Source organism: Drosophila virilis, chromosome 4, assembly GCF_030788295.1.
Source record: "Drosophila virilis strain 15010-1051.87 chromosome 4, Dvir_AGI_RSII-ME, whole genome shotgun sequence".
In the NCBI taxonomy this organism is placed as follows: domain Eukaryota; kingdom Metazoa; phylum Arthropoda; class Insecta; order Diptera; family Drosophilidae; genus Drosophila; species Drosophila virilis.
Window position 1 is genome coordinate 26,122,885 of NC_091546.1, and position 15,964 is coordinate 26,138,848.

The 15,964-nt window shown below is 39.9% G+C and overlaps 3 protein-coding genes across 4 annotated transcripts; 1 reads left to right on the top strand and 2 right to left on the bottom strand.

Moving 5' to 3' along the window:
* Positions 1-22: 22 nt before the first annotated feature.
* On the top strand, positions 23-8,245 carry spi (spitz). Its single transcript, XM_002057579.4, has 2 exons — positions 23-201; positions 6,774-8,245. The coding sequence occupies exon 2, from the start codon at positions 7,051-7,053 to the stop codon at positions 7,804-7,806; it is 756 nt and encodes a 251-aa protein (XP_002057615.2). The 5' UTR covers positions 23-201; positions 6,774-7,050; the 3' UTR covers positions 7,807-8,245.
* Positions 8,246-9,852: 1,607 nt separating this feature from the next.
* On the bottom strand, positions 9,853-11,997 carry LOC6633922 (transmembrane reductase CYB561D2). 2 transcript variants are annotated; one of them, XM_002057578.4, is made up of 4 exons: positions 11,743-11,997; positions 11,035-11,420; positions 10,774-10,966; positions 9,853-10,710 (listed from the first exon to the last, which is right to left on the bottom strand). In XM_002057578.4, the coding sequence occupies exons 2-4, from the start codon at positions 11,371-11,373 to the stop codon at positions 10,400-10,402; spliced, it is 843 nt and encodes a 280-aa protein (XP_002057614.1). In that variant the 5' UTR covers positions 11,374-11,420; positions 11,743-11,997; the 3' UTR covers positions 9,853-10,399. The 2 variants fall into 2 exon arrangements, with proteins under 2 accessions (XP_002057614.1, XP_032293633.1); XM_032437742.2 differs by lacking the exon at positions 11,743-11,997 and having other exon boundaries at positions 11,035-11,574.
* A 1,242-nt stretch (positions 11,998-13,239) lies between these two features.
* On the bottom strand, positions 13,240-14,916 carry LOC6633943 (uncharacterized). Its single transcript, XM_002057577.4, has one exon. The coding sequence runs from the start codon at positions 14,650-14,652 to the stop codon at positions 13,978-13,980; it is 675 nt and encodes a 224-aa protein (XP_002057613.1). The 5' UTR covers positions 14,653-14,916; the 3' UTR covers positions 13,240-13,977.
* Between the last annotated feature and the right edge of the window lie 1,048 nt (positions 14,917-15,964).

Below are 15,964 nucleotides of genomic sequence, written 5' to 3' on the forward strand. Positions count from 1 at the left end.
AACGATATATTTTTCGATTGTACAAACTACACGGATGTATTAAAAAAAAAAACAAGAAGAGTGTCTTTCATTATTTCGAACTACGAGAGAAACTCGAATATTAAACAGTATTAGTAAAACAAAATGTGCGCGTGTGTGCAAAGTATGTAAGAAGTATTTTTAAGGCGGCGAGAGCTTAAATGGCTATTGCAAACACCAAATGTAAGTTTATTGAAATCGGCAGAGTTCGAGTATAAAGTAATTGTTAAATAAAAATGCTTGGTTTGTGACAATTGGCCGTCAAGGAAAATGTTTCGGCCATTTTTACGCAGTACGCAAAATACGATTGCTTATTAATGTGTGCGTGTGCTGTGTATGTGTGTAGCCCCTGCATAAGGCACCGCAAGCAGCAGTAAATTTTGTTTCGTATGTACATACACATGCGTCGGGTTTTTTTTTTCAATAGCTATCTCCTTTACACACACACTGCACTCACCATGCGTCGCTCAACGTGGAGACTTCCGAGGCAGCGCGTAAAAAAAAACTAGTTTGTGGCGTTGCCAACTACTTGCGCTATGCAGCCACATTTTGTCTTACATTAATGTAGGTTAGTGCGCGGCACCGGCCGTAACCTCCATTTATTGTAGTAATTGTTTTATCTATTTATTTCTTTTTTTGTTTTGCATATTTTTGTGTTTTGGCTCCGTTTAATAAAACCACTTTGTGTTCGTAGCCGGCAAGCGAAAAGTAAACAATTTGTCTATGCAGTTGGCAACGCGTTCGCTGTCTCGACGTATTGTAGACTTTCTCTCTTGCTCCAAATATACTCATATGTATGTGTTGTATGTATGTGTGTGGGTGTGTGTGTGAGCGACTGTATTAACAGAAAACAACGAAATTTCATTCATTGCTCTTTTTCGAGTAAAAACTACACGCACAAGTAGTACGTTTGCACAACTACAATTACGCTGCCATTGCGCAGAAATGCTTGAGTTATACATGTACGCTAGTATGCGATTATGCATTTTTTATAAGCATTCAACGGTGCTAATTGTGCAATCGGTAATAATTGCAAATGTGCATCCAAACAACGGTAGAGTCAGTATGAAGACAGTTGCTGGTGTTTTTGGGTACAGGGTGTGCCTCCGCCTGCGCGTGTCAGGTGCAAAGACGTAAACGCGTCGGCAACGTAAAAGTCTCCACGCGGCCAGAAGATACTTGGACATTCCAGAATTTAACATAGTATAGGCGGCAGCGAACGTCGTTTGATTGCCGTTGCCGTCATTGGCCGCGTTTTTTCACACATTCCTCGCGCTGTCAGGCATACATACATACGTACATACAAACACTTGTACGGTGACTATTGATTTCAATCAACTTTGTCCGTTCTCTCCATCTCTCTCAGGCTCAGCCACTCTCTCTTGTGCCCATTTGTCAATTAAGCAGCACGTCCGCTTGTACGCTCATCAACAATTTGCCGCTGTGCGTGTGTGTGTGTGTTTATATGTGTGTGTAAATTCCATTTCCTGTTTATAGTAGGTATGCTGCACACACCCGTCCGCCGTCAGCTTCGGCCCCATGCTCAGGTCGTCTTAGCTTGCCACCACCACCACTATAGCGTCGGTCGTTGTCGTCTGTATTTTTTTTCTCACTCCATAGTTTGATCCCTTGTCGGTAGCAGCCGCAGCAGCAGGCAGCGGCGGAGCGCTATGTACAGTACGTGCCACTTCCTTTACATTCAGAAAAATAAAAATTGTTCGCACACACACACACGCACACACACACAGACACATATATATATGTATATATATACACACACAGCGAGACGGGCGGGCTAAAACGACCGACGAACAGACGGACAGTTCAACGGGGAGCGTTCGTTTGGCGTCTGCGCGGTATGTTTTGTTGTTGTTGTAGTTTGTTTTGTTCTTGTACAGTTGCAAAGACAGGCAAGAGTGCGGACAAAAACGAGTTTTCTGTCTCGGGCGATGTGGCAACGCCGGCATCCTCCCGGCTCCCCTTTGTTTGCTTATTAGAAAGAAGCAAAGTGCCGCTGCGCGTTGTGTTGTTTTTGCTGTCTTTACGTAAGAAGGCCGTCGAACTCTACATAGAGAGCAGCATGCAAATAAAGCGAGAGAGCGCGAGTGTAGTGAATGCCTGTGTCTGTGTGTGTTCGTCTAATGATTACCGTTACAATTTGCATTGGCTGTCTAGTCAAACAACCGTCTCGCGACCCAGACTGGACGACCCAGCCCCAATCTCAAATTGGCAACTTTTTCACATGACCTTTTACCGTCAATGCCAATCTACGATGAGCTTGATTGTTTGTGTGCGTGGCGCTAAATGCTTGCAGCATAATTTTATTGATTTTTTGTAGGCACTTCAAATAAATGTTTCTACTCAGCTGCATTGCGTGCGTTTGTTTAGCTCAGGTTCAATGCGCACAACAAGTGCAATTACTACTAGTTCTCTTGTAAATCTTGCGGATACCGATCAGACAGGTGTCAGAAATGTACAAAATAATATTTCTTGTTCGTGGCATTTCGGTGGAATGTTTCTAACGACAAAACAATTTGAAAATCTTGAAATGAAGGCATTATTTCGAAACAATAATTGCGACTATCTGGCAACATCGACATCCTTGGCGCGCGTAAACGGCCTCGTTTCGTTTTGGCGCGTACAAATTAAAAAAAAAAAAAAAGCCCCCCAGACCCAATGCAATGCCTTAAAGAATGTTGTTTACGTGCGCGCCTGCGCATCGACCAGATTTCTACGAATTGACCAAAACAAGCTCCAAGTAGCTGCAGAAAATGTTGTCGTCGGAGTCTGGCTACCATCCTGTTCGTCCCGTTTGTCTACCTGCTATTTACCGCCGCGCTGCGTCGCTTCTTGTTTGTGTGCTTTTACTCCTCCAAGCTTGTCGGTGGCGGCGCGTCAACATGTTGATCCTACTATAGCGTGCGAAACGTTCTGGCAACACCAAAACAAAAACAACAGACCCCAACTCGTATGTTGTTGTTGTTATTTATGCTATTTTGCCGCATTTGTGCTGTGTGTGTACGAGCCGCCGACAATAAACACATACAAATACGGAGAGAAAAAGAAAACAGCGTTGGCGTCTACTTTGGTCTCTCATTTAAGCAGTCTGGCCACGCTCTGCTTTGGCTCTTTGCCTTCGTTGGCTACGTTTTGTGCAGTTGTCTTTCACAGCGTTTGCGATGCGGTCGTGTTTTCTGGGCTGCTGTTGGCGGCGTCGGTTCGGCTTTATGCCAAGTGATTTTGTTTTTCAAATTTCTCTTATAGATTTATTGTTTGGTAATCAATGAATATAAAAATATGTTTATGAAAGTTTAGTTAATAAAAGTGATTTAAAAATGTTCTCAAAAACTCTTTATTCGTAAAATCGTGTCACATGTATTGCGTTTACTTGTTTATAATTTAAAGTATACTTTATACGCTTGTTTAATTCGACAAAAGCATTTCGAAATATTGAAGTATTCGTAGTGTCAATTATTTGTCATAATTTATACTCGTGCTATTGCCCGCTCCCCGATTGTTTGAGCCAAATTCTTAGAATTCTTGACAACATTCCCGCGCGCATACATATACACATACACAAACGAGTAGCTAAAAAGAAAAAATATGTGTATATATACTCTCCCTACACGGCGAAGTGTAGACATAAACACACACACAGGCGCATGCACTTGAACTCTCACGCACACACACACACACCCATGCAGACACAAACATACGCCCTATCAAACACACCTCGAAATTGGTTGTTGTCGCAACTAAGTGGAGACATTTCTGTCTCGTTTGCACACATTCAACAACAGAAACTAGTAGGACTTGTTTTTTGCGCGTTGTTTTTACGCAAAAAAAAGAAGAAAAAACCGGTAAGATTTTAGAAACGGCAGCAGCAAAACACAAATATGATTCTGTGGTTAGGTGTGGTGTGTGCGTGTGTGTGTCTGTGTCTGTTTCTGTTGATGTCTCGTTGCGGTAGAATTCCGCGTTAATCATAGTTTTCACACACTCCGCTTTTCTTACAGTTTTGTAAACACGCAAACGCACACACATGCTCGCATACAACGAGCAACGAACTCGTGCAGCAGCGACGCCCAGAATGAAACAGCATAAAGCAACATGAAAACTACAGCAACAACAAAAAACACAGCAGCATAAAAACATAGAGAAAGCGAAAGACAGAGCGAGCGAGAGAGTGAGAGAGAAACAGAAAGAGAGAAGCAGTTAAACGGCAACGACCCGAGCCGCAGACGCTGCCGCTACAGATACATGTTGTATATTAGCGGGTGTCATTGTTGTTGATGTTCTTTTTTTTTTTTCTTTTTTTTTTTCTGCTGTGCCTGTGCCGTCATGTATGTATGTATGCACACAATTTGTTTTTTTTTTTTTTTGTCTTTCCGTTATTGTTTAGGTTGTTTGGTGTTTTTGCGGTTTATGTCCTGCACGTACATAGATAAATAAATGCTGTCTATTAGCAACATTTCTTACAAGTTGTGGCCACAATGATATTTATTTTTGTTATTATTAGTAATAGGCAAAAAGAGTAGCAGCTGCTCTTGACCTACGCGCGCGTAATTTCAAACGCAAATTCTGATGGCAATTCAATTTGTAGTTTGTGCGGCTTCCGTTTACTTCCTGTCGCAACACTAATAAATCCAACCACAGCGAAGCATGCGGATTTTAAATTGTTCAAACGGAAATTTTAATAATCGCAAATTGGTGGCAGAACGACAAACGCGACGCGTTTGTCAATCAAGAAGCGCACAGACAACAATATCTCAAATTTGTGCATTTTTTTAATTGCGTTTACTTTTCTTTGTTTTGTTGATGTTGTTTAAGTATACAATTTCTTAATGTCCATTTATTAACAATGAGCTTGTTATCGTTATCACAAAATTGGCGACAAATTGACGTGTTTGGTGTCGGCGCCACAATTAACGTAAATATTGTATATATATATATAAGTATATGCTTATAATTCATAAATACATTCGATTGAGACGATTGTCGTTCTTATAAAGTCTATGGTACAAAGATTGAGAGGAAATGTACCAAATTCGAAGAATGATATTTTACATGTACATATGCAGTATATGTATACCGTTAAATGTATATTTTCTGATTTTCGAAATTGTTTATTGTTGTTATGTTGCGTATATATTTACATTTGTATTAGTTACAACTAGATCGAACATTTGCCGTTTTGTAAGCATAATGTCCAATTTACCGCTGCACCGAATAAGTACCAGTTTTGGTACTTTTTTTCGTACGACATGTGGCAACATTGGCTGTCTGGGTGTTATGCGCGCGCCAAGTGATGTTTTTTTTTTTTTTTTTTTGATAGGCTGTGCTTATGTGTGTGTTAAGGCGTATGTGTGAGTGTGACATACACATGTACATACAGCGATTGTTTATTTTTAATGGCGGCGTTTAGCGTACATTGATCGTATTATATTATCATTTTAATTGTTTACTTTAAATGTTGTCGTTTGTAAATGTATTATTATCGCCAAATAAATAGCGTATGCTAAATTTGCTTTCATTCATTTTGCACAATTCACAACGTTCGACGACTCCATTCAGATTTGCGTACTACAGCAAAAATCAACGTTCCCCATCATCGCGTCGTCAACAAAACTAACAGTAACATGTTCTGTTATTATTATAAATTGTTTTTTTTTTTTTTTTAATACGCGTGGCGACAAAACGAAAGCCGGTGGTAAGATATAAAGCGGAACAACAAAGTAAGAGTACCAATTGAGCAGCAGCAGCAGCAGTATGTGTGAAAGAGCGAGAGGACAGAGAGTGTGTGCGCATGTGCATTGCACAGCGCTGAGTGAGGAAGAGCGAGCGAGCGAGCGAGAGAGAGAGAAAGAGAATTGTGTCATTCTTCAAAGTGGTTGTGAAATGTTTGCCTTTTTATGCCTACTCATATCACAGCCAGCTTTGAGGAGCGACACGATGCTCAGCACAAAAACAAAAACAAAAACATTCATCAAAAATAAATTGATTAAAACTAATAACATTTACATATTAATAATAAGCACGGCGCAATTTTCATTACATTTATCATTGAACAAAATTAACACACCAACCAAACCCTCTCCCCCACTCTGTTGATCCCTTTAAATGTCTATCTAACTGTTTATCTATCCCACACATGCATCAGTCTTCTTCTTACCATAAGATTGGCACATTCATGCTGCGCTCTCAAAGTGGTTGTGAAATGCATTTGAAAGCTTTGCGCGCATATCACAGCCAGCTTTGATGAGCTTAGCGTAATGTCACGTACATCAATCGATCGATCAATCAATCAATCAATCAGTCAATCAATAAAATCAATTCATAACGTACCTTGCACCTACATCAAGCCCAGTTAGGAATGGAATTTGGAATGGGCTGGAATCGGAAACATTATTTGGGCTTCAAAACAAGAAAAAACCGACTGCATCAAATGAATTTTGATGTTGCTTATCTAAGCCTCATCAAGTGGTTGTGATATGGATACCCGACGCATATCACAGCCAGCTTTGATGAGCTAGGATAATCAACGGAAAACAACACGAAAAACAAATCGATTTAATATAACAAAATTACAGTGAATTCGTGTCTGAAATGTGAATAAATTGTCCCTGAATATGTATCAATTATTTTCCTAAAATATATCCTTAGATAAATATATTTTAATTATTTATAAATATGGGCTTAAGTACATTAACTAATATTCTGTCGTATTTATTAATGTGTTTGTATCTTTTCCACAGATACGCTGTTCCAAACACTCGCACACACACACAGATTCTGATTCTGATTCTGATTCCGATTCTGATGCATTTGTAGATGCAGCTACTGTCTGATAAAAGAAAAGAATTCCAAAGATCCTTTGACGACGCTTCGCTGTGCATAACGATTTAATAATACTTTGTGATAGTCTTGTTTTATTCATCTTTATTTTTATACAATTACTGTAGTTGTATTTTAAGTTTTTAAGAGAAACCAAACAAAGTTGCATACCAAATAGTATCAAGCCACATTCTGCAAATGCATTCCACAAGCAGCATAATAACCACAACTAGACTATTCGACAAGCTCAAAATGGGCCTGACACTGCTGCTGCTGCTGGTTAGCTGCTTGGGCTGTCCGGCCATAATTGAGGCATGCTCCAGCCGCACGGTGCCCAAGCCGCGTCCATCGATCTCGTCGTCGTCCATGTCCGGCATTGCGCTGCCGCCAACACAGGCGCCTTCAACGACGAGCACAACAATGCGCACAACCACAACAACAACAACGACGACGGCCAGGCCGAACATAACATTCCCGACATACAAGTGCCCGGAGAACTTTGATGCCTGGTACTGTCTGAACGATGCCCACTGTTTCGCTGTGAAGATCGCTGAGCTGCCTGTCTACAGCTGTGAGTGTGCCATCGGATTTATGGGCCAGCGCTGCGAGTACAAGGAAATCGATGGCTCCTATTTGCCCAAGCGGCCGCGTCCCATGCTCGAGAAGGCCAGCATCGCCAGCGGTGCCATGTGCGCACTCGTTTTTATGTTGTTCGTCTGTTTCGTTTTCTATTTGCGTTTCGAGCAGCGTGCAGCCAAGAAGGCCTTCGAGCTGGAGCGCGAGCTGCAGCAGGACGAGGAGGAGGGCAGCGACCAGGAGCAATGCGAGTGCTGCCGGGCGCAGTGCTGCGCTGGAGGAGATGAGCCGCTCTTCGTCGAACGCAAGCTGCCCTATCATATGCGGCTGGAGCACGCCCTGATGTCGTTCGCCATTCGGCGCAGCACAAAGCTTTAAATTGCAAACCGAAAATGAATATCTTCTATATAGACAAGTATCTGTAACAAGCTATTGATTTGCCTTGCCCATGTTATGCATGTTATGTCAAAGTCTAAAATTGCGTATTACGAATTTCTATGTGCTTTAGTCGTAGTCATTAATCGTCCTATTAACTAAATGTTAAGTGTAACCTTTGTATTCCGAGTCGCAGCCCCCAAGGTTGCTGCTTATATCGAGATTTTGAGATTCTTCACTTCGAATATGTATTTTTTTACCTTACACTAGAGTTTATATTTATTTTATACTTATGCACGAAACACATCCACAACGATCGAAAGAACAAACACGCCAAGTATTATTTATCGCACCTAGTTACGTACGAACTATATTGAGAGTTTTTACAATAAAAACGAGCTGCACTTTGCATATTCATTATGCTAAAGTAGCCTATCTGAAATGCTGGTGTTTTCTTTTTGAGGGCAAAGAAATGGCGGATGCATCCCGCATCTTTACAGAGAAAAAGGACCCAAGAGGAGAATTTGTTCATGTCTTGTAACAAAGTTATTTGTATACAATATTTAAAAATTGTGGCATGCTTTGAGGCTGATATTGAAATTGATGCGAATTGGAAATAAATGAAGTCAATATTAGGGCTGGAAATCGAAACACTTTTAATCTGCCTGCTGGCCAAGGAACTTTACTCAAAAGCACAAAAAATAATATGTCATAATGTCAACCATCTAACCATTCGAAATAAGATGTTTTTTTATACTTTAACGAAGCCTAACAAGACCTGAAGCCCGCGAAGTATCTGTCTCTATTGGGCGATATCGGAATGCATGCAAATAATTGAAAGAAACACACAGAAACGCGTCGCTTTTTAAGCTTCGCGTCTCCAGTCTGTGTTTGAATTTGTAACGGTAAATTCAACAAACCGCCATCAATTTGTCGCAGTGTGTACACACTTGAGTTGATTTTTGGTCGATAGACCTCAGCGGTTATCGAATAACGTAACCGTTCTTTGAAATGCTGTTATCGTTTTCTTTCGGAATGTTAACCGTTTCCGGACACTCGAATGTTGTTTATGATCTTACTTTAGAGTCCGTATTCGGGCAATTATATTATCAAACGGCCTTGACTTCTGGATATACTATATGTGAATCGCTATTGAATGAACTGCTGTGTTTCTCAAGAAGTACAACAACTGAAAATATTGGATTTAATTAAAAAAAAAACAACAACAATTCTCATTTCCGATTGACGATCGTTTACCTGTGCTAATCTCATTGGCAGCTTGTTTTTGAGATAAGCCCCACATGAGTTGACGAAAATGTATTTATAGTTGGGAAACAAAGGTATAAGGTATGTCTGTGGTTAACCATTAAATTAATTCAAATAGACACATGTTTTTATAAGTCAAAAAATAATTTCGTCAACTCATTATTAATAATTAATCGATGTGCGGTACTTTGTCTAATATTATATTGTTTATTTATTCTGCGCTCAACTTTGCTTACGACATTGACGCGAGTCTAGTCTCAGTTAATTTTCAAAATCTCTCTTTTGATTTAGGTTACATTCTCTAAAGCTTCTTAATTAATAACATTTGCTTTATTAAGAAATTAACTCGAAAGTGAAAAGTTTTTCATGTTTTCATTTTATCTCTTCATTTGGACATTTATATCATAAACTTTTCACAGAAATAGTCGGATAAAACGTATTGGATTTAAAAAAAAACACTTTTTAGGAGTTGATTCTTTTAAGAAAATAGATTGTGTGTAACTTTTGTCTTTGGCAAGGATTTCTTGTAGATGCCTTGGTCAGAGTCTAAAAAGGAGTATATAAAAGAATATATAGAAAAACTAATTCCAAATGATGTTTAAACGCGGCTTTTACTAAATCTTCTTCTTTAACATTTGCTGACTAAAATTTTGCCAGAAAAAATCGGTTGATTAATCGGTTTTTGGATATTTTTTAATTAGCAAACACGTAAGACATGTTTTTTTTCCTAATTTTTTGAATCAACATTTGAGTATTTAGGCTGATTATTTTTGTAATTAAAATAAAAAATGTTTATTTATTTTATTTCCATCAACTTGGAACTACATAAAATATATATAAAAAAAAAACATTATAGTAAATTTTTTAGAAATATATAAAAATAATTGCAGCGAACTCAATTTTCAAGCACTTTGAGTACATTTAATTTTTGTAGTATTTTTTTTCTTTCAATTTTTAAATTTTTGGTTCTGACTCACTCGCAAAAGAGTTTCAGTTTTTATGGCATACGTCATTTTTGACATGTTGCTATCTAAATTCCAAATGATTCACAGCAAATCGTATCAAATTAGGGTCTTAACTATCTAAGGATCTGACAAAATAAATCCGTAAGTTTAGTAGACGTACGTGCCCAGCCGGAGGCCGAGACACGACAACCTTATCTAGAATTTGAAAATAATAATTTTTAATGAGGCGGAATTCCAACTGCCCTGCTTGGCCCGGCATAATGTGCAAAAGTGTCTCATTGGGGATTTCACGAAATTATGGGAATTTCTTTCAGGGCAGGGGCCAGTCCGTACGTAATTATAGTTCGGGGTGCATAAGTTCTTGATTAGTACTGCCCCGAGATGGCCTTAAATTTATGATAGAGTCCCTTGATGGGGCCATAGCTGGAGAGGACGAGCGAGACGAGCGTCAGGCACTTCATCAGGATTTGGAAGTCCGTTTCGACGCGTGCCTTAAAGTAGCCCGTCTGATAGCCGTAATACTGGGCGACCAGGGCAATGACAAAGCAGGCAAAGCCCACGAAATTGTGGAAAGTCTTATTCAAAAGCGGCGTGATCAGCTTCTTGACGCGCGTCGAGCAGAGAGCTGCCAGTCCGGAGCTCATGGCCAGCAGGCACAGTACAAAGGCGGTTATGCCTAGGGGGAATACCAGATCTTTAAGACTGTCGCTCCATATGCTCTCCACCTGCGCTCACTTACCCAAACGGCCGTGCGTGGTCTGCAGCATGAAACCCTTCTGAATCATCTTGATCAAGGCGCCGGCGGCACCGCAGCCTCCGCCCAGGGTCAGCAGGACCCAGTGTATCGTGGTCTGAGTGCTGCGCCTGTAGCTGTTGGTCAGCACATTGCCGCCATAGTGCACCATGACGCCCTCGGCCATGAAGAAGGAGAACTGCAGTAGACACACACAAAGAGGGAAACTGTTATGATGCATTCGCTTGCCGGGCACAAAAACCTTACGCCAATCGTGACCAGCCAGGCGTGCAGATGAGTTGTTGCCAGGTTCGTGCGCAGCGTAATATACGACATATAGATGGTCACGAATCCGATGCACATCTGATTCAGCACATTCAGCAGATATTCCAGCCGCTTGAGCGGCTGCTGGGATTCACCCTTAAGCGTATTGTGCGGCATTCTCGAATAACGTTTAACGGACGGCGGAGATTCGCTGGCGAGCACAAAGTTAGCCAAACGCTGGGCACGTGGTTGCGGATCCGGACTGAGGCTGGCTTTCGACGTGCTGCCGTAGTCGACGACTCTCTGCTGGCTACTGATGACCGTCGGGAGATGTTCCCTCATTGTGGCCCAAAATCGAGCAGAGTTTATTCGTCAAGTTTGTAAATACCCTGTACATATGAGTGGGTGAAAGGGGTAGTTATGGCAGCAGAGACATTACGAGAAGGCATATATAAAACTCTGTCTGTGGGTCTTCCCATCGATATGTATCCTGAAGCTGGAAACTACAAATTTGGTATGTGGGCATTACGCAGATCCAAAGATCTGCTCCGCTTGGAGGAGATGCTACCCCCAGTTCTTCCACATTTGCAAAGGTGTCTTAATTTATGTCATCCCGACAATTTGGTAAAAAGCGGACAATAGCTACAACAATGCATTTGCCATACTAATATAGCTATTTACAGGGTATCTGCTAGTCGGTTACACTCTTACTTGTTGAGTTTGTACGTTGCGCTTATCAGATTGATACACAATAATGTTTTTTTCGTGTTTAATTTATTGGCCGCAAACAATAAACTATGCGAACTCTGCGACTGATAATTGCGTGGAACAACTATTTTACGAGTCTGGCATATTTTTACACATTCAAATTGGCGCAATTTTCGTAGCGGGTTTTCCAATTATCGTAGGCCCAATATGATTAAATTCAATATAATTTATTTGCGCCTCTCATAAATACGCCCATTGACTGCTTCGCTAGCCGTAAATTATTCAACTAATCTCACTTTTCGTACAAGCTCGAGTGATTAGCGGGATATATCTCACATACGCACTCACACACACACATACATATGCTTGGCATGTAACTGTGTTGTAGACCACAAGCCGCAACAACTAATACATTCACATAACTGCAGATGCATGTGCACGTATCTGTGCACATGTTTGTGTGTGTGTGTGTGAATGCGAATATTGTTTATTGCGTATTAATTTCCTCGGGGGAAGCTGCTTAAAGTGTTGCCTAGTCTGGAGTACCGACGAGTCGATACCCTGTATGCAACTATTATAAGTAGTCGAATTTTTTAATACACTATTTTCGTCACATTTCCCAATCGAAATACTCTGCTCTTATGCATAACATCCAATCCAATTCAAGTCCAATCATTATTTAATTCTCGGGAATTACAAAGAAATGCCTTGGTGCAGCGTATAAGCTTGCACCAATTCAAAGTGTCTAGAACAGGGTATATTAGTTATGTGACCCCATATGTATTGTATATATTCTTGATCAGAACGAAGAACTTAGTCTATTTAGAGCTATTTAAGTATATATACCCTAAACATTACACAAAACGAGTTTATCATGTTTATTCTTTGATTTTTGAATGAAACACGTTTTTTTAGAAACCAAATAATTACATTGACTGAGTTGTGCAGGGGATTTTGTAGTCGAGCCAACTCGACTGCATGCGCTTACCAGTTTATTTTTTTTACAAAAAGGGGAGGTATACAAGATTATAGATTCTACATGAAAATGTATAACAAACTGAATGTGAAGATCGCAACAACCGTGATATTCAGGTGCACAAAGAGAAAAATTCACGAACCTGTTACATTAATTTGATCAACACCATTATCTTCGAGGAAGCTGCTTTTAACAGAGATATGCGTAAATACCAGCTTCTAAAATTAATCGATGATTCAGGCTACAAGCAATGCATTCCCTTTCGGGATTCTCCGCGAATCTGATTTTTCGTATCATGTTGGGTAGAAATTTTTGTTACCACGTTTAAAAATGTCAGAGATATTATCATTATCATTATCATTATTATTATTATTATAATTATTATTGTTATTATCATTATTATTATTATTATTATTATTATTATTATTATTATTATTATTATTATTATTATTATTATTATTATTATTATTATTATTATTATTATTATTATTATTATTATTATTATTTTTATTATTATGGTTAAATTATGGTGATTTCCTATCCCATCCTTTCCTTCTTTATCCTATCTACTTAACACTATTAACTCGACTAATACCTTGCTTCTTAGCTGTGAATAGGCGCATAGCTGGCCGTACGGGAAAATAAATAATTCAAGCAAGTAAGAAATTTTAGTCGGGAGCTCCCGACTAGGGGATACCCTGAACCATCTTCTTCCAACATCAAATGCATTTATATATTCTATTTTATTTGTCAAGTTTGGTGACTCTAGCTCTTGTTATTTACCAAAATTGCCCAAAAAACAGGATATCGATTTTTATCGATTGCTTGGAAACTGAGTAAGTTATCGATTATAGGAAACAAACTCGATCTGCGCGGGCACTAGGAGCAGCTACATCTAAACTTTCATTCTCTAGCTTTTATAGGTTCTGAGATCCTTGCGTTCATACATACGGACGGACGGACGGACGGACGGACGGACGGACGGACGGACGGACGGACAGATAGACTGACCTGGAAATTTCATAATTTGTATTAGCCTCAAACTAGAATGTTTGTAATAGAACTGGAACTGCCTTCAGGATAACTCCAAAATAATTAATTAACATATTGCTTTTCGCATTCTCAACTAATAATTAATAGTAGATTATTAATGACATCTAATAATTTATTAATGTATAACGAGGATCGTTCGTTATTATGTAATATTATCAATAGCCTAAACTTATAATAATATGTTAAACTAAACTAAATTGAAATTAGCCTCAGCTGGCAAAGCTAACACATTTTTGATATAGAGACTTGAGCGGAGCGATGCAGGTTAGGACCATTGCGACAAGGGTCACAACTTGCATGAGGATCACGAAATCGCTGCCCTGACCCTTGAATATGCCCGTCTGCGTATAGCCGTAGAACTGGGCCAGCATGGCAATCACAAAGGTGGCCAGGCTGAGCAGCACGTGGAACGTTTTGTTGGCCAGCGGAGACACAATTCGCGACAGGCTGCGGGCCAGCACAGCGACTATTCCACTCAGCAGTGAGATCAGGCTCAGGAGAAAGGCTGCAAATCCCAGCCGGGAATGGATGGTGGGTCCAAAGTTCCAGTCGTCGCGTATGAGCTGGACCAGGCAGCCGGCCACGCCCATGCCGCCGCCAAGTATCTGGAGCACCACATGAATCGCGGTCTTGGTTTTTCGCGTGTAGCGCAGTGTCAGCCAGTTGCCATCGTAGAAGCACATCATGCCCTCGGCCATCAGGAACACAAAGCCGAACGATGCCAGCCAGACGTGCAGCCGAATCCCCACCAGCCCCGTGCGCAGGCAGTTCCAGCATATCCAAATTGTGACGAATCCAATGCACAGCTGGTTGAGCACATTGAGTCCGGCTTCGAAGTGCTGCAGTGCAGTCGCCGAGTTGGCTCGCCTTACCTCAGCTGACATTTTGGATGCACTAGCTCGGAGCCGCAGGATAGCAATTGAATTTTTTTTTTTGGATTGAGCAGCTTCTCGCTTGGATCTCAGCAGAGACTTTCGCAATTTCTTGTAAATTTGCTTACAAATATTCCATAAACTTTCACTCAATCAATATCTCTTCTAGTTTGAAGATTTCTTAGGGCACAGCTCAAGAGCACTTTTTACAGGATATTAATTGCTGCAGGAGCTGTTTTTTATTTAATTAACTCTCAGTATCACATTGCTTACTGCATTCACGAATAAGGAACCGTCAACTAATTTGAACTCTCTTTATGCATAGCGAAACCTTTTTATACCTTTACCCATTGCCCAATTTCAAAGGGGGTATATGCGACCTGGAAAGTAGATATGCACATATATATATACTATATTTTGCTTATTAGCTTTAACATTCGATTCAGCTTAGCTGCACTGAATCTTCATTCAATATCGGAATTAGCAGATTTAGCGATATCTCCAAATCAAAGTTAAAAGAACTTGATTTTTTGTGTATAATTTAATTTCAAAGTTTCAGGGAAATTGATTTAATTTCATCAGATTTTACACAAAAATAATAATAATATTAAGAAGAAAATTGCATTTCATAAAAAATTTCCAGACTTATTTAGAGGGTATTTCCCAGTCGAGCACTCTGCCAGGCAGTTTCTAACTTGTCATTGACAACAATTACTTTTATATTTGGCGTATCAGTAAAATTGCGCTTAGCAATCAAATGCATAGAACTTAAAGGATTATAATATATATAATTTAGCACCCTCACGTTCGCATCGGACACCATCTATTTAGTTATCGCAAACGTTTTCGATACGTTTGTGGGTTACTTTTGGGTCTTTATCAACAGGTAGCATCTTTATCGGTCACCAAATGCATCAGCTCAGCTTTCAAGATAATTATTCCAATACTTCAGATAATTCATTTCGATTCTGTGCCCGGCCGCACGTTACCCATTGTGGATTACGAGCATACTTTTATACCCTGTGCCCATTGAACTGGGTAGGTTGGTTTCGTCTGAGCCTGACCCGACCCCATAAAGTCACATCTGCCCTGTGAAGCTATCTGTCCACGGTTTGAATAGGATAAATATAAATAATTAGAAGCTTTAATGCGAAGAGAAGATTCCGAAGCGAATACCCTGGAAAGCTTGTTGTCTGCAGATAAAGAGCTATAACAATAGACTAGTCTAGGCGATGCTAGTTGGGACAGAAAAGTTAATTTGTGAATAAATATTATGCAACGATTATTTAAAGAATAAATATTGATCATCAGGAGTCTGAAGTCT

Bases quoted from the DNA above. Each gene is read 5' to 3' on its own strand.
- LOC6633943 (XM_002057577.4), bottom strand. From the start codon at position 14,652: ATGTCAGCTGAGGTAAGGCGAGCCAACTCGGCGACTGCACTGCAGCAC.
- LOC6633922 (XM_002057578.4), bottom strand. From the start codon at position 11,373: ATGAGGGAACATCTCCCGACGGTCATCAGTAGCCAGCAGAGAGTCGTC. The intron at 10,967-11,034 runs GTAAGGTTTTTG...TGTCTACTGCAG, and splicing joins CCTGGCTGGTCACGATTGGC to TTCTCCTTCTTCATGGCCGA. The intron at 10,711-10,773 runs GTAAGTGAGCGC...TATTCCCCCTAG, and splicing joins GACCACGCACGGCCGTTTGG to GCATAACCGCCTTTGTACTG.
- spi (XM_002057579.4), top strand. From the start codon at position 7,051: ATGCATTCCACAAGCAGCATAATAACCACAACTAGACTATTCGACAAG.